This window comes from Drosophila albomicans, chromosome 3 (genome assembly GCF_009650485.2).
Source record: "Drosophila albomicans strain 15112-1751.03 chromosome 3, ASM965048v2, whole genome shotgun sequence".
In the NCBI taxonomy this organism is placed as follows: Eukaryota; Metazoa; Arthropoda; class Insecta; order Diptera; family Drosophilidae; genus Drosophila; species Drosophila albomicans.
In genome coordinates, this window is record NC_047629.2 from 39,647,299 (window position 1) to 39,670,169 (window position 22,871).

The following is a 22,871-nucleotide window of genomic DNA, read 5'->3' on the forward strand; positions in this document are numbered from 1 at the left end:
CCCCGGTCGCAAGTCGTGGCAGGCTGATAATTTTTTGATTGTGCCACAGCTCATATGCAAAGTGAGACGCAGGCGGAGAAAAGCAGAGCACACAATGGAACTCACTCAGTTCCAGGCTTCCTCGTCTCTTGGGCCCAACTGTTGCTGGTGAAACAAGTGATCGTGATACTCTATAAAAGAGTAAAGCGTTCAATTGATAATAAAATATTACGTATTTAAAATATTAAATAAAATCGGAAGTTCATATCGAGAGCTTTTATTTATTAATGGCCAATAAAAATTATTAATATAATACTAATAAATGCAATGGAATAAAATAATCGTAATAATATATTTCAAATAGGTATAAGAAATAAATCGTACTGTAAAGCTTAAAATAAACTGTCAAATCCATTATTAAATAAATCCTGACAAACAAATCTCTTTGTCATAACATTATTTGTGTGTCCTCTCAATACGTTAATTTGTGTATAATTAATTTGGTTAAAATAAAATAGTTTCTTGATGAATGGCAAAGCGCTGAGTTTTAGTTGAATTTTGTTTTTGTTAACTTTGGATGGACTGGACCATATTTTTATATAACATATTCTGCAATCGTATTTCGTATTAACGGGATAATCTTAAATCTTTTAAATATTCTACCCTAATAATTTTGATACAAAACTCTAGGTTTTGTTTAAACAGCTATATAAATTGAGAGTGTTTTTCGTTTATTTCCAATGCAGAGAATAGTAAATCGTAAATCGTAATCGCCTGCTTATGGAAATGGGCATATCTACAAAAAAAAAACCCAAGACTTTTAAATTACAGATCCCTAGTTAATCCATTAACTTGTTTGCTATGCTTTCAGTAAAGATGCAAATGTTTTACAAATAATATTTAAAGTAATGCAAACAAATGATTCGCTTTGACAGACGGATAAGTGTTGTAACACATGGGCATAACTAACATGTAAACAATTCGAGATAAAGTATAAACAATTTAACGAATTTCATATAAATCTGTTGGATTATGATATGGCTGTCACAAACATCATAGGAAATTATTATTGCATCCACTCGCAGAGTGAAACAGGCTGCAATCGTAGTACAATTGTGGCCAATTCGGGGCTGGGCACAATCGGCAAACGGTAGGCAACAACAACCACAACCACAACAACAACAACAACCGAAACAACAGCAAGAGTCAAGCTTTGCAGTTGTACAACTGGCGACAAAATGTTGCATGTTTGTGGCTGTCACCAGCGAGTGCAGCACGTTGCCTGCCACATGCCGCATGCCGCTTGCCGCCGTGTGGTGCAAGTTTGCCTGTTGCCAGAGTTGCCTGCAATATATGCAAAAAGGTGCTAAAAAGATCAGAGGCAGCGATTTATCTTCATTTGCATTTGACGTCGTTGGCTGTGTGTCAAAAAGGTGTTAAGTGCCACAGCCACAACTACAGCTAGAGTCAGCCCCAGTCTCAGCCCCAGTCTTAGCCCCAGTCTCAGCCTCAGTCTCAGCCACATTGAGTTTTGCGGCGCCGCTTTTGATGACAACCGACAGCAACGGTAGTCGAAGCGCATAATTTTCGATATTTTATAACTTTGCGGTAGCCGAAAAAATGGCTATTCGCTGGCACATCAATCCAATGAACCGACCGCCCAATAAGGTAATACCCCCCAAGCACCGTTATTAGCAGCAGCCAAATTGGTCAACAACAACTTCGACTGCAACTCGAACAACAACAACAGCAACAAAAAACAATGCCCACTTCTAGGCTGAGTAGGGAGATAGTCGCACCGATAAAAGGGACATGAAATTCAAATTTGACTTGGCCAAAGTGCTGCAAATTTACTTTGCCAACTTATCAGCGAGTGAAATTTGCAAATACGGCTTCCGTATTACGATTCGACGTTTTGTGAATTATGTGAGAAATTTGTTAGTGGGCTAAATGCTTTACTGATTTCATCAGCTCTCCGAGTCCCGGCTTTCCCAGCCCAAAAGGTGCCCCAAAACTGGGCCACCAACTGAGTTCCATTAACCACCAAAGAGCGCTGCAAATGCCAAATGCAGTTTGTGAGGGAAAAAACTTAATTCGAAAAAGATTTCATTGATAGCCAAAAGAAATTCGCTAAATTTAGATTAATTTTCATTGTCTACAATAGTTTTTATAATTGGTCAACTTATGAAAGTTTAACATATATTGAGTAAGAATAATAAATGGCGAAGCAAATTAACGTAAAATGGAAAAATTAGAATTGAATAATATCACACTTGCTGATTACGTTAAAATTTGTCAAGGGTTGAACATTTAAAAGATTGTATGTTATACTGTACTGTTTGACACCAAAATTAATATAGAAACTTCATTATTCATTTGTCCAAAAATTATTTATTTAGGGTATTGCTTAATCTATAGTATAACTAAACAGTGATCACTTGAAGAAATAATGCAGACGTATTTTAAATGATATGAAAATAAATATAGAATTGATAAAGTATGATAGTTCTAAAGCACTGTTTTTATATCCGCTACCTAGAGGGTAGATAGGCATTATACATTTTTCAAAAGGCAGAAGGATTCATCTCCGATCCAGTATCGTTTTGAATCGAATAACAAGCGTAATTTTGAATCTAGAAAATGTTGGTACAGACAATAATAACTACACTGTTTATTAATCCTGAAAACAGTTGCGATCGGATAAAAATTGTAGAAGTTATATATATGAAATACTTTTGTATGGTCACATCTGAGAATCTGGTATATTTCGCAATCTATGGTATATTTTGATTGTATTACTATATCAATATACCAAATATAACCTTCGGTATATTTTTAGTATTTTATGGTATAGTAATTAGGTATATTTTGTATATATTCGAAAATATATATATTTTATTTTGATTAATTTTATTATTCGGCTATTTCAATGATTATACATGGGTTCAAGCTTCAAAATCCAAAAAGATTAAAGTTCTTATGCGGATATAAGCACTAATTCTATTATTCTATATAATTATGTTAGTCAAGGTGCTGGTTGAGTATAAGAGTTGAAGTTTCGCGCTTAAATTTTAGTTAAATAAATAAATACATTACAAACTAATTCCAGTAGTAAGATTTGATTAAAGCGAAGATGACTAAACTCTGGTTGCGACTATTGTTGATCCTTTCATTAATATTCATGTGCCAGCAAAAGCCACAAGTTAACTCGCGTTGTCTTTTTTGTATTAATGGCACGGAAGCAAAACGTTGTAAACCATTCGAAGTACTTATTAATGGTCGATGTCGTAAAATAGCATAAGAAAAATTGACAATAAAATAAAAAAAAATTTGTCGATCATTTTTTTGTTGTAGAAAAACTTTTTTAAAATTCTTATACAGATATAAGCACTAATTCTATTATTCTTTATAATTATGTTAGTCAAGGTGCTTGTTGAGAATAGGAGTTGAAGTTTTGCGGTTGAAATAAATACAGTACAAAATAATTTCAGTAGTAAGATTTGATTAGAGCGAAGATGACAAAGCTCTGGTTGCGACTGTTGGTGATCCTTTTATTAATATTCATGTGCCAGCAAAAGCCACAAGTTGGCTCGGGTTGTCCTTTTTGTATTTATGGCAGGGGAGCAAAACGTTGTAAACAAGACGAAATACTTGTTAGAGCTCGTTGTCGTAAAAAACAATAAGACGAGTTTTCATTTGAAGTGACAATAAAATTAAAAAAAAAAAAACACAAAATTTATAGATCATTTTTTCGTTGTAGAATAACTTTCTTAAAGTTCTTATACAGATAAAAGCAATATTTCTATTATTCTCTATAATTATGTTAGTCAAGGTGCTTGTTGAGTATAGGAGTTGAAGTTTTGAAGTTGAGTTTTAGTTAAATAAATAAAAACAGCACAAAATAATTTCAGTAGTAAGATTTAATTAGAGCGAATATGACTAAGCTCTGGTTGCGACTGTTGTTGATTCTTTCATTAGTATTCATGTGCCAGCAACAGGCGCAAATTACAAAGCGTTGTATTTTTTGTATTTATGGCACGAAAGCAAAACGTTGTAAACAAGACGAAGTACTTATTAATGGTCATTGTCGTAAAAAAGCATAATAAGAGTTTACGTTTCAAGTGACAATAAAATGAAATAAAACAAAAATTTGTCGATCATTTTTTTGTGGTAGAAAAACGTTGTGCAGTGTTGAAATGTGATCGTAAATAATTAAATTTATAGTGACAATTTTACAATTTGGCAAAGCTAATGCCATATTAACCCAAGATTTTAGTGTTCAAGCACTTTCCCCCAAGATGGTCAATAGAAAATTTGCGTTAATCTCATAAGGAAAATCTGTAAATTAGAATTCACATGTGGCCAAAGTTGCGACCGCATCGAATTGCAGTGGCAGTCAAAGAGTCGTCGTCGTTGTAGTTGTCGTCGTCGTCTGGCTGTGACAACGATAATCCCTGCAAAAATATGCGCACAAATTAAGTATCCAAAGTGCGGCGATTCCAAAACCGATGGCGGGATTGGCGGTTGCCCCCAGCCCCGGCTTCGACTACGGCTTTGGCCATTGTTGGCATATTTAAAGTTGTAAAATAGCGAAAAACACGTTTGACCGACATTCGTGACCAAAGTGCGGCTGCAACTTGCACTGAAGCTGGAATTGGAATTGGAATTGGAGTTGCAGTTGGAGTTGGAGTTTCAAGTTGGAGTCAGCAGACTGCAACCAGGATTTCAATTTCGATTTCGATTTCGCTTTGGTGCGGCGACAAATGTGCTGCGTCCATCCATCCGTCTGTCTCTGTCTCTGTTTCTGTCCCTGTCCCTGGTTGCCGTCTTCGACCCAGGCCAATTGACCGTGTGACTACTTTAGCAAATGAAAATGGTTAGAAAAAAGGTTTTTTTGTTGTTTTTGTTGCCAAAGCCAAAACATAATTTATGATGCACTTTTGTGGGGCTTGGGCTATACTTTTTTCTCGTTGTTGAGGCCGCATTGTGACAGCCTGTGTGACTCATGAGCTGTTAGCTAGCTAGCTAGCTCCCCAGCTTAACGTTGAACAAACGTTTGCCAGGTGTCGCTCAGCATTCAAACAAAAGTGAAAATGGATAGGAAGAAATAGCAGAGAAAAAGCAAAAGAAAAACAAAATATATCAACAGACCCTAAATTGTCGCGCATTTGATATTTATGATGGTCTTGCATTTTAGCTTTTAATCACATGTGACTTGAATAGTGAGCATGAGTGTGAGTATGTGACCATATATTCGTATTTGGATGTATGTATGTATGTATAAGTACCAGTTTCGACTCCCAGGGTGCACTGACCTCAACCTCAACCTACGTAGTTGTAAGCACAGTGCAATGGCTACTGTATTGTGCGCCAAAGTTGTGTGCGGTGAAAATCCCTCGCGCACTCCAGCTAACTATGTTAAACAGCGAAATCAGGCTCAGTCTCAGGCCAGGCGCAGGCGCATGACTCTCGACGACAGCGGCATCAAGATAAAAGCGCATGACATACGGCGACAAGAAGCTACCAGCGACCGGCGACCGGCGATCAGCGAGGAGGGGACAATTTTTAAAGACATTGCCAGCCCAGAAGTAGCAGCCAAGCAAAGCAGCAGCAGCAGCAACAGCCACAGCTCGTTGTCGTCATCGTCATCGTCATCGGCGGCGTCGTCATCCATTCCAGCTGCTGCAAACGGTCACCCGAACTCTTGTTGTGCTCCCAAATTTGGTCAAACGTGCAACATTTCAGCCACCCGCTGTCAAACTTTTGGCATAGAAAGCGAAAATTCAACGTTTGTCTTGGCCTAAACCGTTGCCAACAACTACAACAAAAACAACGCTGCGGCTGATGATGCTAGCAACTATGTATGATGCCTCTTAATGTTGTTGCTGTTGAGGTAATCGCTGTGGCAGACAACAGACAGTGTGATGAGAATTCCACTTAGAATAATGTGTCAGCAAAGCGAAAGTGTTTCTTTGTTGTGTCAGAGCATCTGCAAACAAATTGCGCAATGTAAAGTCATTTAAAATATTGTTATTACGTATTAAAAGTTAGTTACCTCTTAAATTTAAAACTGTTTAAGGCAATATTTTAAATTAGGAATGATTCAATATTTGACCATCATTTTGAAGCAAAACAAAATATACGTACTTTTAAATTGTCGTATTACATTGTTATCGCATTTAATTTGGCTAATTAAACAATAAACCGAATTAAGGAATGCTTTAAATAGTCGTAATAATAATTCCAATGCCTTATTAAATTGCTTTATAAATTACTTTATAAATGGCAAAGCAGACTTGCTTCTTACTATATCCTGACACAAGGGTTACAAAGAAAAACTTTCGCTGATATTTTTAAGCATGATAAACAATAAGAATCTCTGTTCAGGCGAAGAATGAAGTCGAAGAACATTAAAACATTTGAGGATACACAGAATTAACTTTTATATTATATAAAAATTATAAATATTATTATAATAACATTCAAATTACCCTTTGTAAGTAAATATTTTCAGATACTATAATTTGTTTTGTTCCGTCTCCAAACATCCACGGTTTAATTTCGTTTTAAAATTTTATTATATAACGAAGATTTCATATTTAAATTAAAATTTAAGATTTAGTCGAACAGTTTTTAATAAGAGACATAACCACTAATATGCTTCTTAGGCTCGCAACTCTATTATCCTTTGCCCTTCTGCTGATAGCCTTTGATTTTCATCTATATGATCCGTATGGTCGGAACTACATTCAACATCTAAAAAAATGATAATCACGTTTGATAAATCGGTGAAAAGCGATAAACATTTTAGTTTTTCAATTTTACAATTTCTATAAAATAAAAAAGAATGTAAATATAATCAATGTTTTTATTGCTTAAATATACTAATGGCTATATTTGGTTTACAAATATTATTAAAAAAAAAAAAAAAAAAAAAAAACAGTTGTTAATAAAACACATAACTACTAAAATGCTTCTTAAGATCGGGACTCTATTATACATTGCCCTTCTGTTGATAGCCTTTCAATATTATGATCCGAACTACTACTATTTATGATTTAAGTGTGTATTTTAATGTCAGTACGTTTAGGAATATTTCGATAATATAATCCGATAATTTAATGGTGTGAAATTTCAATTTCGTAGAGTACAAAATAATATTTTTTCGTTATACTCTAATTTGATTAGTTCTGTCTCCAAACGTCCATGGTTTAATTTCGTTTTAAAATTGTATTATATAACAAAGATTTCATATTTAAATTAAAATTTAAGATTTAGTCGAACAGTTTTAAATAAGACACATAATCACTAAGATGCTTCTTAGGCTCGGAACTCTATTATCCTTTGCCCTTCTGCTGATAGCCATTGATATTGATCGATATGATCCGTATGATCGGAACTATCAGGACTTCATTCAACATCTAAAAAAATGATAATTACGTTTGATAAATCACTGTAAAGTCGTGATAAACACTTATATTTCTTAATTTTAAAATTTCCATAAAATATAAAAGAGAATGTAAATATAATCAATGTTTTTATTGCTAAAATACCACAGATTAACATTACTTAATGTCAACTAAAGCAATTTTTGACCGATTATTTATGATTAAAGTGTGTATTTTAATGTCAGTACGTTTAGGAATATTTCGATAATATAATCCGATAATCTAATGGTGTGAAATATCAATTTCTTAGAGTACAAAATAATATTTTTTCGTTATAATCTAATTTGATTAGTTCTGTCTCGAAACATCCATGGTTTAATTTCGTTTTAAGATTTTATTATATAACGAAGATTTCATATTTAAATTACAATTTTAGATTTAGTCGAACAGTTTTAAATCAGACACATAACCACTAAGATGCTTCTTAAGCTCGGAACTCTATTATCGTTTGCCCTTCTGATGATATCCATTGTTTTTGATCCGAAAGATCCGAGCTACCGGGACCTTATTCAACATCTAAAAAAATGATAACTTCGTTTGATAAATCGGTGTAAAGCGATAAACATTTAAGATTTTCAATTTTAAAATTACTATGAAATAAAAAAGAATGCAAATATATTCAATGTTGTTATTACTAAAATACCATAGGTGAACATTACTTAATGTCAACTAAAGCAAGTTTTACCACAAAACTTACTATATTATCAACGAAACATTTTGTGGGAAGTTTCTGAACAGAGGCTAATCGAAGACAAAAGTTTATCATTATTTATGATTAAAGAGTGTATTTTAATGTCAGTACGTTTAGGAATCTTTCGATTAAATAATCCGATAATGCAATGGTGTGGAATGTTAATTTCCTAAAGTAGACAATAATAATTATTTCGATATACTCTAATTTGATTAGTTCTGTCTCGGAACATCCATAGTTTAATTTCGATATACAATTATATAATATAACGAAGTTTCCTATTTAAGTTAAAATTTAAGCTTGAGTTGAATTGTTTTTCATAAAACAACACAACAACTGGATACAGCTAAGATGCATCTTAAACTCGGAACACTATTATCCTTTGCACTTTTCTTGATAGTGTATAAACCGAATCCGGACGTGGAGAGATTCTACCGCTCAAAATAATAATATTAATATATTATACTAATTATATCTGTTCACCTGGATTAAAGACTTGACTAACATTTGTCAATTTTTTAAATTGTCAATCAATGTTAATTTTATTATTGATATACCAACATATTTCAAATATATACCAGTGAAAATATACCAAATTATCAACGCAATTCTGACTCGATCAACAGCAACAAAACTTATTGTACTCGAAGCGACATGTGTGTTCAGCATCAGTAAATTCTTAAATAACGGCTGCACATATCGAAAAATGCTCATCGAAGACAAACGTTGATAATTTTTTTGATTTAAGAGTGAATTTTAATGTCAGTAGTTTTAAATATATTTCGATGATATAATAAGAAAAACTAAACACTGTTAAAAATCAATTTCGTAAGGTAAAAAATATATATTTTTTCGTTATAGTCCAATTTTATAACGAAGTTTTCCTATTTAAGTTGAAATTCTAGTTTGAGTCAAACACTTTTAGTAAAACACACAACAACTTGGATACAGCTAAGATGCTTTTTAAATTTGTGACTCTATTATCCTTTACTCTTCTGCTAATTACCTATCCTCCAGACACGAAGAAGTTAAAAAATAGCTTTAAATACCTGATAAACATTTGAATGTTTTGAAATTTTACAATGACTAAAACATAAAAAAAGAATGCAAATATAATCAATTTTTTTGTGGAATTTGAATAGGGTTTATGCAACTTTGCTATTGCTGAGATAAAAGTAAGTGTGCAACAACAAGAGTATCAACATTAAAATTAACAGCGGCCCACGCGTCGCATGTGTAATCAATCAAATGGACATCATTCGTGGCTGCCACTTGCAAGAGGTAAGGGGCAAAGGGGCAGCGGCTAAGGCCAAGGCAGAAGCCACAGGGCGTTGCTAATGTTGATGGCTGCCACAGTGTCAGGGGCAGAGACCTGCAGTTGCCACTTGATGTGCTTAATGTTGCCGATGCGTTTTGCCGCACACTTAAATTGCCTTTGGCTGTTGGCTGTTGCCTCTTCGGGCATTAGAGGGCGTAATTACATTTTCATTGAGTGCCGTGCCGTGCCACAGGTGCTGTGCGGCAGTTGCTGTTGCAGTTGCAGTTGAAGTTCGTTGTGTGCTGCGTCTAGTTATAAAACTCCCATGAACAAAATTAATACCAATTTCCGTAAAAATAGTAAATTTGCATTGTCGTCCCCCGCGGCAAGTTTAATGATTAATTTTCCCAAGCCAATTGCCAAGACTCCAACGACAATGACAAGCATATAAACTACAATCGAGTCTTAAATACAGAGAAGAAGAAAAAAACAAAAAACAACAAGAGTGGGCTGAGAATGCGCTCGCTTTGCTTGATCGTAACGAAATCAATCTACAATTTTAATTCACAATTTTATTTGTTGCCCAGCTTAAAAACAGTAAAACAGCAGCCAAGCTGACTCGCATGAAGGCGATAAACATCGGCATGCACGACTCATGCACAGCCAGAAGTGATCTTGGCCAGGCCCAAATGGTTGAAGCGAGACCAAAACGCTGACATTTTGTTGGGTGTGTGTGCAAGAACAACAAACAACAACAGTTGGTAAACTGCAAACTGCAAACAGCAACAATGAGAGTGCGACAAAAAAAGGTCAACGGGCTGCAATCAAAATAACTCAATTTTCAGGAGCAATTAAAATGCTTGGCGCTGATCTGCAGGCATCAGATAAAAGCCCACACATCGATTGCCCAGAAGAAAAAAAAAAACTGGCGGCGACTTGTAACATTTGTCTTGTGACGCCCCAGCAAATAAATAATTGCGAAACAACAACAACAACAGCAACGGCTGCCAAATTGCATGTAATTAACAGTCAATAATAAAAAATTACGTATACGCATACGTGATATTGTTTGGCACAGCAATTAATTTACCCATCGATTTCTGCATAGCCTCATCATTTGGCCTCACTGACACCTGGAACTGACTGAGTGAAGAAGATGAGGAGGGGTTTTTATTTTTTTCTCTCTTTCTTTCATTTCATTTTTTGGGGGAGCCTTCACCCGCGACGAAAGTTGGCGAATTCTTTAGAGTGAAATGAAAAGTGAAATTACTTATTATTAATGAAATTAATATATAAGCATGTTTTGGGTGCGTGTGTGTGTATCTGTATGTATGTGAGTGTGTGACAGCAACACGTACATATGTTAAATCATAAAAAAAACGACGATAAATAAGAAAAAAAAAGAAAAAAGAGCCACAACCATTGCATTGGAACACGTTTCGCAGGCAGAGCATCACAGATAAAAATAAAAATGCTTTGACTGCTGCTGGCCCGGCATTAAAAAGTTCACTTTCGTTTGTGTCCAAAAACTACGTTGCACGAATGAGCTGCATGTGGCAGGCAGGCACAAGCTGGCTGTGCATCTGCTCAATATGAGTACTACTCTCCATTTGTATGATAATGAACACGTAAAAATTGCGCAAAACCAGTCGCAGTGCGCACCAAAAATCGTTGCAAATTGTTGCGGATGCTTCGCCATGCCACTGCGACCCAGTGACAGTTTGCAACTGCCACAGCAACAACGACAACAACAACAACGAGTTGAGAAGAAGGTAGCAATCTGGAATTGGAGTCCCAAGTCTGTCCCAATTTAGGGTTTATTTAGTGCGCTGTGACAAACTGACTGCGACCAAAAAACAGATGAAGGTCATCGTCGAGTGGCCCATAAAAATTGTGTTATGCTGAAATATGATCGCGCTTGGATTAATCCACCAGATAACTGTGAACCAATTAGCCGGCTCATTTATAAGTAAATTTTCGTATCAGATAAAGCGTTAAAGCAGTTGCATAACAATGCTGAAGAATTTATAGTTGCCTTTGGCTTATTTAATTTTCTTAAGAATATATCCAATAATTTAATTTTATATTTGTATTATAGATATTATGAGAAATACGATTTCTTGGAATATTTTTGGCAATTATTTTTATAGTAAATCTATGTTTTCTAGTTAATTTTAGATATTATTTTGTTGAATATTATTTGGTTAACTAAATGTAAATCTATATTTTGCTTAAATCATCATTATATTAAAAACTTTTTTAGGGTAATGATAATTTGTTCTTTGTTGTGTTCTTCTATTATTAACTAAAATAAATCTATATTTCTCGTAAATAAAATTTTTTTTTTAATATTTACATTATTAGCTAAACGTTAGTGTTGGTGTTAATGTTAACATTTCTATTTCATTTTTAATCATATTTTAATTTAATATTTTCGCTAATTTTTTTTTTCTTTTTTTTTTAAGTAAAATAATTATATATCAATCAATTTTTTATTTATTAACCGTTGATTATTATTTCGTTTAATGTAATTTATTTCTACCTATTTATGTACTTAATGATCATTTAATATTTTTCACATTTCTGCTTCCTTAAGTACTTCTATTATTAAGCATAGTAAGCTCTTATATCTATTGTATCATATTTATTTTATTTTTACTCAAAATTTAATTAAATCTTTTTTCTACTTTGTGCTCTTCTGTCCACTTCTTTCAATAAACACTTTACAAAATTATTGAAATACACATTTCTAGCAATAAATGTCATAAAAAAATGCATCGTAAATTACACTCAATTATACAACTAAATTTGGATTAATGACATTCATAAATTGCACCCTATAAAATCGAAATAAATGCCACAATTTCCTGGCAAATGTTGCAAACGTGCCACTTGCAGCACCAGCAGAAAATGCGTTACAAATGAAATGGTCCAAAATTTATGTAATTTTCAATTTCCTTGTGGCCTTTTTAATTAAAACATAAATATTTATATGGAATATTTCACATTGTGGCCAGCATGCCACATGCTGTATGCTGTATGCCGCATGCCACTTTTGGCTGGCTGCAATGTGCGAGCCATGGAAATTAATTCGCCAAATAAATAATAAAATCATTTACAATATAATTGCAACGAGCCAGAAAACACTTTCACCTTCGCCACGATGCCACACGACGCGATCACAGAGGGGAAGCGCGCCACTGAGGGGTTGAGGAGGTGGCAAGGAGGTGCAAGGGGGCCAAGCGAGGGCGGGTCTCCAGTTGTTGCCGTTGTTATTTATGCTTTGTGGGTGTTCAACATGCAGCATTTTGAGTCTTTTACCACAGTTTTTTTTTCGGTTATTGTTGCAACTGCAACGTTTCAATGTTGCGCGACACGACGCGACGCGACGCGCTGTGGCGCTTGGCATAAACATATTTATGTATTAAACAGTTAAAATCTTTATGGCATGCAAGTGCCTGCAATTAGCCACAGCCAAAGACAAGTTGAAATCCGAAAGAAACGAAAGCTAAAAAACAAACAAGCTACAATTATTTTCTGCTAACTTCGATTTGATGCGACACCCAAAGTTCCCTCCTCCAATCGATATTTGCCAGCCCCCCAACCACGATACTATCTCATTACATAAGCACAAGATACTCAGTTGTATCTTCACTGAGCTTCGCTTAGAATCAAACATTTTTCACTTGCCAATGACAGTTGCTGAAATATCGAAGCCAAACCAATCATTAGGCGTTTGATTAGCCCGAAGCTCATACATAAAACATGAAAGAGATCATGATAATGATAATGATAATGGACAACTGCTGTCAATTGCCAAAATATTCGCGAAAAGTCTGCACAGTGGTTCAAAATCTGATAATTGTTACTGCAATGCAAAGCATTCAACAAATTATGAATTTAACAGTTGCTAGTTGGTTAATTCGATTGCGATTCTGATGGAAAATTGTTTTATTATTTTATCACCCTAATAACAAAATTATGATATACATACATATATAAGTTTCTCTAGAAACTGCAACCGCCGCCAAAAAATTCAAAGTCTATAAAAGTATGTTTTTTTCACATTTGTTTATAGGGAAAATATTAAATTGAATTAATATAAGCGATTTTTCCATTTAGTCTTAGCACATTTTGAAATATAAGGTTGGCCAAAAAGTCTTGCGGTATTTCCGATAGGTGTCTTTGCAAGCGCGTAGTTCTAGTTTTATTCGTCGCATCATGCTATACCTTTTTGGAAAGCTCTTTCCACGCGCTAACACGTGTTTGATTTAATTTTTTTTTGTTTTGATTCGTTCGTGAATTATAGCGTCACAAACATGGAGCAAAATAAAGAGAAAATACGGCATATTTTACAGTACTACTACGATAAAGGCAAAAATGCAACTCATGCTGCCAATAAAATTTGTGCAGTTTATGGACCCGATATAGTTTCCATTTCCACCGCACAACGATGGTTTCAACGTTTTCGTTCTGGTGCGGAGGTGGTCGAAGATGCGCCACGGTCCGGAAGGCCTGTCGTCGAAAATTACGATTAAATCGCTAAATTGATCGAAAGAGATCGGCATAGTAGCGCCGTAGCATCGGCCAAGAGCTGGGCATGAGTCATCAAACCGTTTTAAACCATTTGAAGAAGCTTGGATTCAAAAAAAAGCTCGAAGTGTGGGTGCCACACGACTTGACGCAAAAAAACATTTTTGACCGTATGGATGCATGCGAATCGCTTCTCAGTCGCAACAAAATCGACCCGTTTTTGAAGCGGATGGTGACTGGCGATGAAAAGTGGATCACTTACGATAACGTGAAGCGCAAACGGTTGTGGTCGAAAAGCGGTGAAGCTGCCCAGACGGTGGCCAAGCCTGGATTGACGGCCAGGAAGGTTCTTCTGTGTGATTGGTGGGATTAGCAGGGAATCATCCACTATGAGCTGCTCCCCTATGGCCAAACGCTCAATTCGGACCTGTACTTAACCGCTTGAATGCAGCACTCATGCAGAAGAGTCCATCATTGATCAACAGAGACCGAATTGTCTTTCATCAGGATAACGCCAGGCCACACACATTTTTGGTGACGCGCCAGAAGCTCCGGGAGCTCGGATGGGAGGTTCTTTTGCATCCACCGTATAGTCCGGATCCCGCACCAAGTGATTACCACCTATTTCTGTCCATGGCGAACGAGCTTGGTAGTCGGAAATTGGCCACAAGAGAGTCCTGTGAAAATTGGCTCTCCGAGTTTTTTGCCAATAGAAAAGCGAGCTTCTATAAGAGGGGCATTATGAAGTTGGCATCTCGTTGGGAACTCGTCATCGAACAAAACGGCGCATATTTGACTTAAATCGCATAATTATAACCAATTTTATGAACAATTGAAAATTCAATAAAAATACCGCAAGACTTTTTGGCCAACCTTATATTTCAATACAAAGTCGAAGATGAGCAAAAGTTCGGTTTTGAACATTTCTACTGCAAGTTTTGTTTTGATTCATTTCCTTGAAGGGAGTCAGTATGCATTGATACTCGTAGTTTAATATCTTCTTTAATATCCAAGGAATATATAATAGCTAATTAAGGTAAATTTCTCTCAGCTTATCAGCTTCTATTTTTGTTGCGTGCGACAATGAAAAACAGCATTTGTTATGAGTGCATCTAAAGTTTTTGTCCATTGAGCATTCAAAATTGTGTCCAAACACATATTTTGCTACCAAATATAATAAAATAAAATTTGGTTGAAGATAAGCACAACTTCATTTTTAAGAATTTTTGAAAGTTTGTCGCGTGCGTCATGGTAAAATTTTTTTTTTTTTTGTTTTTCCTTAAATTATTTTTTTTAATGTAGATGATGCATTCTAATTTTATATTCAGAAATCAACATAAATTTCATGTCATCTGCGCTAATTGAGACTTTGGCATTATATTATAAGTTAGATAAACAATGATAGGATGTGCACAGTATACCGGGTGTAAACCAGATGAATTTGTTTGACTGCAATGGCCAACAAACGAAATCTACTAGAACAGCATATTCATTAAAATATTTTTAACATTAAAGATGTAATTTAAGTTAGGTAATTATGTTTCTCATGACATAATATGAATATATTACTTTTTGTTAAACTTTTTTGAAGATATCTTTTTAAGTATGAAATTTCTGTTGAAAATAAAAATATATATTGAATATATTAAAAAACTATGAAAATGCCTCATATGCTCTTCTAATTTACCTAAAAAGTAAAAAAAAACTGCATGATGTATGATGGAAAAAATGTCGCGTTAGACAGTGATTAAAATTTAAGTTAATTAAAAAAAAAAACAACTATATATTTTTAAGTCAAATCAAATACACTATTTAGATAAATATATGCATAATAAATTTAAATTAATTGCATTAAAATCTTTCATCACGTTTCGCTGAAATTAGTGCTTGAACTGATTTTTGAAAAAGTAACTTCTGTATTTGTCGCGTGCGAATGCGCAACATTTTTGCAATTTTCAGGAAAACGAACAATTGCCCAAAATCCATCTTAGCTCCAATTAAGATATAGTGCTAACCAAGAAAAAATTAAAATAATGTCTTGGCACATGTTTTTTCAGTTTGAATGCGTACAAATGTCGGAGAGAATTGCCCATATATATATATATGTGTTTTAGATGGTTATATTTATGTAGTATATGTAATAACATCTAGAGAGGTTGTATATACAAATCGCGAGTTGCAAGAGCCCCATTCAAACTGTACACATATAAAATATATAGTATGAAATATATGGTATATAGGAGTTATCATCTATAATCTGAATATACATAAATAGTTGATTAATAATAAGAATTATTATATGCCATTATCGAATCCTAAAAAAATAACATTTATACACTCAGAATATATCTATTTATATATGTTTTGCGTGTATATATATATATATAATTTAGAGCAGTCATCTTCTATGTGTGGTGGTCTACTCTGGCATCGGTTGCTTTGGTGTCGTCATCGGCTTGGGTTTGTGGCCAGCACTGCGTTGTTTGGGCTGCTTTGGCTAGCACATTTTTGGTCATGGCTTCAACGGGATGGAGGCGTTGCGACCCCGCGACATGCCGCAGCTGACGGACAAGCGATGCGCCTCCAGGTGACTGAGGCGCTGCCTTCACGATCCCATCACGCTCTCGAGGAACGTGTGCTTATTGATGATCTTCGTTGTCGCAATCACAAACTGCACATTGTTGTCCTCCTGCGCCGCCAAGAAACGCAGCGCCGCAATCTCCGCAAACGTGCAGCCGCCCACGAAGAGCACAAGTACCACACGTCGCGCATGCAACAACGATGTCTCGCTGGGCGTGCCGCCGCCCCCATGACGTCCCCGGATGCCAATTAGAGGCACTTGGAAGTCCTCGAACGTCGGGCCGGGCAGATTGTTGATCTGGCTCTTGAGCGTCTGCCAACCACGCGGCTGCAGCCAGTGCTCGACGAGGCGAGCGGTCAACGGAGCATAGAAGCTGTGCACGTAGCTGATGTCCTTGGGATTCACCTCGACGCTGTCGTCCACGGTCAGGTGAAGTGTCTGCAAAAAGGTTGGATTGTTTTAGCTGAAGTCTACAAAAGTCTAATAAGCGTGGCACTGCACGAATTGCTATAGCCAAGTTTGGAAGATCTAAACACGGACTGTGGATGCTATAATCCCCGGATAATCACCTTGCGCAGCACGGCGTAAGCACGAGATTCGGTCTGGACATGCAGCAGACCCGCCTTCTCCAGATTGCTGATGGTCAGCAGCATCTCCAGCCCATAGACGTGGGCCAGCTTGCGCTTGTAATGGTAGAGCACATGCTCCTTGAAACCGGAGGCGGCGGCGCACTGCAGACAAATCAGGCGCAGCACATTGCGCAGCTCCGAACGGCGAGCAATGAGATCCTCAATGTACGCGCTCGACTTGTCGATGTCCGCACACACCATGAACTCCTGCTCGGCGGCGAGGTCATCGTTGAAGGCATCGCTCTTCAGTTGCTCATCGATCAGACCCGCGATGGATGTGTGATCCGAGGTGGCACGCTTCTGTTCCAGTATCTGTGGTATACGGCGGACAAAGCTATAGATCTCCTTCATCGATTGCTGCTTGAAATTCAAATTCATCTGCTCCTGGATTTCCTTCGCCTTGCGCGCGAGCAGCATGCGCACCTCGTTAAAGTTCTTGTTGCGCAACTCAGCATACAGCTCCTCGCCCGAGTGCAGCATCAGCGTCTTGCACTGTCCTCTGTCCGACAGCAACCGTTCCGACTCCTCAGCAGCACGGGCAGCAGTCGCAGCTGCGGAGGACGAATTGACTGCATTGTAGGAGGGAAAATGCTCAGCGGGGAGCGTCAGTTGATTCTGTCGTATGCCATAGAACTCATCAATCAGTCCCTCGTATGTTAATTGGGTGGCCAGTGGCGACAGAAGATCGATGCCACGATCCAACAGAATGAGCTGATCGATGGCGCCCTTATCGCCGTTGTACAGTGACATCTCATCGATGGCCAGCTGCTTGGCATGATGCCACACCAGCTGCGCCTGCACACCCATGCCATAGATCTTGGGTATGCGTCCGTAGAGACGCTGCAGTTGCACCAATCCAATGGCAGCCTGATACAGCGCTGTGGTGTCGCCATCGATGCTGACATCACGATATGCATGCAGCATTTCCATGCTCACCACATCCGCATCGAGGGGTAGAAAGTTCCAGGGCAACTCCTCAAGCCGTCCAAATGCCCCCATCACCTCTTTGTTCTCCAGGTGCTTGATGCACTGACACGAGCGCCGTGGCACGAAGAGAATGTGAAATTGCCGGCCATGTTGACTGTTGGTTTTCACATGCGCAACCAGCTGATCCATGAGCGCTACCTGTGGCCGTACAATGTACACAATGTTGTTTAGCTCCTTGGGGAAACGCATCTCCGGCTTAAGGGGCAACAAATCAATGGAGCGCTCTCTGAAGAGATTCGGTTTGGTCACCAGATCGACTGGCCCAATCATTGCCTCGTCCAGGACAATCACTTTGGAGCCATGGATGGCGTCGATCTGTTGCACCAGCTCGCGGCATGCGGACTCCTGCAGCAGTTGTAGATTGACGCGTTCACTCTTCAAGTGAGGAAACATAATTTGCTACTTTTGTTTTGTTGTTATTTACACTATTTGTCTGCGAGCGAGCGACTTTGCAGCCGTCGTTGTGGATGGCGAGATGTTCCTTTTGCTTTTTCTATTCGCTTTTTGTGGATGGGTGGCAAACTCTCCAGTTCTAGCTGTAACTGCAACTTGCAACGCCCACGTACCGACTGAGCGCTCACACATTACTGAGCCCAAGCAAACAGCTGATAAGAAACTATAACATGAATTAATAAAAGCAATAATAATACTACATAATAAATCCATACTGACATCATATTCAATCTAAAAAAAGCTATGCGACTTTTGCAGCAACATTCAGAGAACAAAAGAAATTTATATAAATCATTGCAACACAAGTATTTTCTAATCGTTAAAAATAACATCAAGATCAACCACAACAAGGACGCTGCAATAATTAAAAAAATAAAAAAATGACGAAATCAATTCAGCCAACCACACGTAACAAATTTAACACAATTTAATACAAAACAAATATTACAACAAACAAAACAAAAACAAATAAATTGGAAAGCTACAGTCGAGTGTGCTCGACTGTGAGATACCCGCTACCCATTTTGAATAAAAGCAAAATGATACGGTATTATTTTCAAAATATACCGAAAATACTACTAAAATACTAAAATATACCAAATGGTATATTTGGTATATCAATATAGAACCACATTCAAAATATACCATAGACGGCATAATGTACCAGATTGTCGGCCAAAGCAACTAAGACCCCTAGTAAACTCGAGTGTTTAACGTGAGCACCTGCCATGTTGGCTTAATCTCACGAAGCCCGAGCTCAGGGATACAAATTAAGCGTTGATCACCGCCCCCTTGGAATTCACCGCAGGTACACAATTGAAGAGCTAGTTGTTTGTACTAGACACTTCCTCCTGTGTGGGGAGCGAGGCCCATCTAAAACCTCTTCCGATTTTTGGTTATCGGCAACCGGTTGATCGCACGCAACTCCACGCTGAGTAAAAACCTCATTGTCCGCTTTGGACTAACCACAGCCACCACGATACTCCCCGAGGGGCCGCAACCAAATACCAGGACGGACAAAGTCCGCAGGCACCTGGTTTCCGTGGTACCAGAAACACACCTCTGGTCAGGTGTCGTACCTGCCAATGGTACTACCAATTAAACTCCAAACAGTTAGCATTGGTGCCGCATCTCCTTAATCGCCTTTTACGATAAGTGGCGGTCCACTGTGATGGTATTCTTTCTAACCCATCCACCTCCCAGCCGCCAATACACGGATGAACTAAGTAAGTCGGCGTTTTTGCCCATACAAAAGTATTTCTTTAATACCTTCCACAATAAAAATTTCAGGACTCATAAATACTATAGTTATTATTGTATACACATCAAAATCATCATCACAGCTTTAATTACGCTTGTTATTGAATTTTTTTGATTTGCGGGGGCGGAAGGGGGCGTGGTAAAAATTTGAAACAAACTTGATCTGCGTGCAAACATAACAAATGCTGTCGAAAATTAGAGCTCTATCTCTTATAGTCTCTGAGATCCAGGGTTTCATACGGACAGACGGACAGACGGCCATGGCCAGATCGTCTCGGTTGTTGACGCTGATCAAGAATATATATACTTTATAGGGTCGGAGATGCCTCGTTCTAGTTGTTACATACATTTCCTGCCGGCACAAAGTTATAATACCCTTCTACCCTACGGGTAGCGGGTATAAAAACAAACAAGCTACAATTTTTTTCTGCTAACTTCGATTTGATGCGACACCCAAAGTTCCCTCCTCCAATCGATATTGGCCAGCCTCCCAACCATGATACTATCTCATTACATAAGCACAAGATACTCAGTTGTATCTTCACAGAGTTTCGCTTAGAATCAAACATTTTTCACTTGCCAATGACAGTTGCTGATATATCGAAGCCAAGCCAATCATTAGGCGTTTGATTAGCCCGAGGCACATACATAAAACATGACTAAGATCATGATAATGATAATGATAATGGACAACTGCTGTCAATTGCCTAAATATTCGCGAAAAGTCTGCACAGTGGTTTAAAAACTTATAATTGCTACTTCAATGAAAAGCTTGAAGCAAATTATGAATTTTACAGATGCTAGTTGATTAATTCGTTTGCGATTCAAATAGAAAACTGTTTAATCATTTTTATCACTTTCTAATAACAAAATAATGTTATATATGTATATTGTCAATTTATCTTTATTACAGTTATAAAATATTACTCATTCATCTTTATTTTTAAAGACGTCCTTAAATCAATTAAATAAATAAAATAAGAAATCATTTAATCTTTTTTACTTTTTCAATATTTGTTACTAATATTATTGGATTTACATGTTATCAAATAAAAACATTTGTTTTTGTGTGACTAAAAATAATCTTTTATATTTATTTCAATTTGAACAACTTCAATAAAATAAGTTGTATGGTCTATCTATGTAGTGGATTCCTTGCCTTAAATATATTAATAAAATATTTCTTAAGAAGGAAATTGTGTGTTCTTCATATAATCTTATTAAAACTTTAGGTTGTTAAATTGTCATTGTTTTTTGTATTCAATGTATCACATGTAAAGCCTCAACTAACAAGAAATAAAATAGTTTGTTAAAAAATAAATACAAAATAAAGTAAAATAAAAGTCTCACAAATTGTACTTGTTCCACATCCACTACCTATCTGGCCATCTAGAATATACTCGTTGTATCACCAAATTCATCATAACCTCATTTAACAATGCGAGATAAATTTTGAGATTTTATCAGAATATCATTAAACATTTTCAAATTCCATTTGGCATGTCAATAATAATTTAATTGCAAATATTTGTAATCGATTTGGGGAGCCAGTGTACAAACAAAACGTATGGCTTGTTGTATTGTGTGTGTACGTTGTACGATGATCGTTGTACATGTGGAAGGCTGGCTGGTTAACGGCTTAACTGGAGGCTCATAATTCATATGGCCAAGTAAACAGCAGGCATTTTTCGTTATGTGGCACAAAATGCCAATGAACTCGCAACAGCGGCACAAATTTCTGTATTTTGTTGTTGTTTTTCGTTCATCTTTTGTCTTAGAAATACCAAAAAGAAAAAAAATAACGAAACGGAAGCGACCTCAAGTGCCATCCACAGTCAGCTGGTAATTTGCGACTGCTTGACATGCATATCAGAGCAGAGTTTGTAAAGAGAATAGGAGAGGGAGGGGAACAGGTAACGCACTTGAAGGCCATCGCGGAGTCGTCGTGAAGCCGAACCCGGAGTTGCAACCAGCAGTGGAGGTGCATGCTCAAAGCGCGTTAAACGATGATTTAATGCCAATAAATAAGTGTAAACGTTCATTACAGATAATTAATGTATCTGCACTGTGCCGGCCAGAGGTCATTTTGGGTCTCGATCTGTGTCTGAGACCGAGACTGAGACTGCGACTTCGACTTGGCGTTGGAGTTGTAGTCTCGACACAAAAAGTGAAACTTCAATTAGACGCTTAACAGCATAATGGCGTGGACGATTAAGACTTAAGTTACGAGTAGTTTTTGGGCTGGCAAGTGTAAAATGCACAGAAGAGTTGACATTTCACCTGCCCAACAAAAATCACGTAAGAAAGCTACAGACGAGTGTGCTCGACCGTGAGATACCCGATACCTATTTTCAATAAAAGCAAAATTGTGCGGCATTATTCTTAAAACATATCTAAATTTATATACCAAAAAATACTAAAATAGACCGAAGGCTTCCATTGGATATATTAATATACTATTACATTCAAAATATACCATACAATGTAAAAAATTGTAAATTGGTATACAGAAAAATACATAAATAAAACGAAGACTTTGTTGGTATATGAATGTACTATTAGATTGAAAATTTACTATTGAGTATAAAATATACCGAATTGATATACAAAAAATTACAAAAATATAAAGATAGCTTTATTTAGTATATATGTAAATACACATTCAATATATACCATATTGATATACTAAAAATACTAAAGTATACTAAATGCTTTATTTGATATATCGATATACTATAACGATCAAAATATTCCGCAAGGTAAACCAGATTTTCAGCCGACCAACTTACATTTCCTGCAGGCACAAAGTTATAATACCCTTTTACCCTATGGATAGCGGGTGTAAAAAAGAGGCGGACAGACAGTCAGACGGTTGAGGGAGAGACACTGTCAAACAGATGGCAGCACTGGAGCTGCCATTGATCTCTTTATCAGGTGGGCATGTTGTGCCCCAAATCCATATCGAAGCAACAGGAGTTTCCACTAGCTGACAATGTCGCCCAATTCGTCTTGCAGTTTTCATGCCCGACGGCCTGGAAATTGTTGTCTGTCT

At 36.8% G+C, this 22,871-nt stretch overlaps 1 protein-coding gene across 1 annotated transcript; it reads right to left on the reverse strand.

Annotated features, from left to right (window-relative positions):
- Positions 1–16,029: 16,029 nt before the first annotated feature.
- Positions 16,030–18,668, reverse strand: LOC117570946 (vacuolar protein sorting-associated protein 33A-like). The gene is made up of 2 exons (XM_034252880.2): positions 17,060–18,668; positions 16,030–16,928 (listed from the first exon to the last, which is right to left on the reverse strand). Exons 1-2 carry the CDS (start codon positions 18,497–18,499, stop codon positions 16,515–16,517), a joined length of 1,854 nt encoding a protein of 617 aa, XP_034108771.1. The 5' UTR covers positions 18,500–18,668; the 3' UTR covers positions 16,030–16,514.
- Between the last annotated feature and the right edge of the window lie 4,203 nt (positions 18,669–22,871).

Coding starts and splice junctions, on each gene's coding strand:
- LOC117570946 (XM_034252880.2), bottom strand. CDS start 18,499: ATGTTTCCTCACTTGAAGAGTGAACGCGTCAATCTACAACTGCTGCAG. Junction 16,929..17,059: donor CTTACGCCGTGCTGCGCAAG/GTGATTATCCGG, acceptor ACCTTTTTGCAG/ACACTTCACCTGACCGTGGA.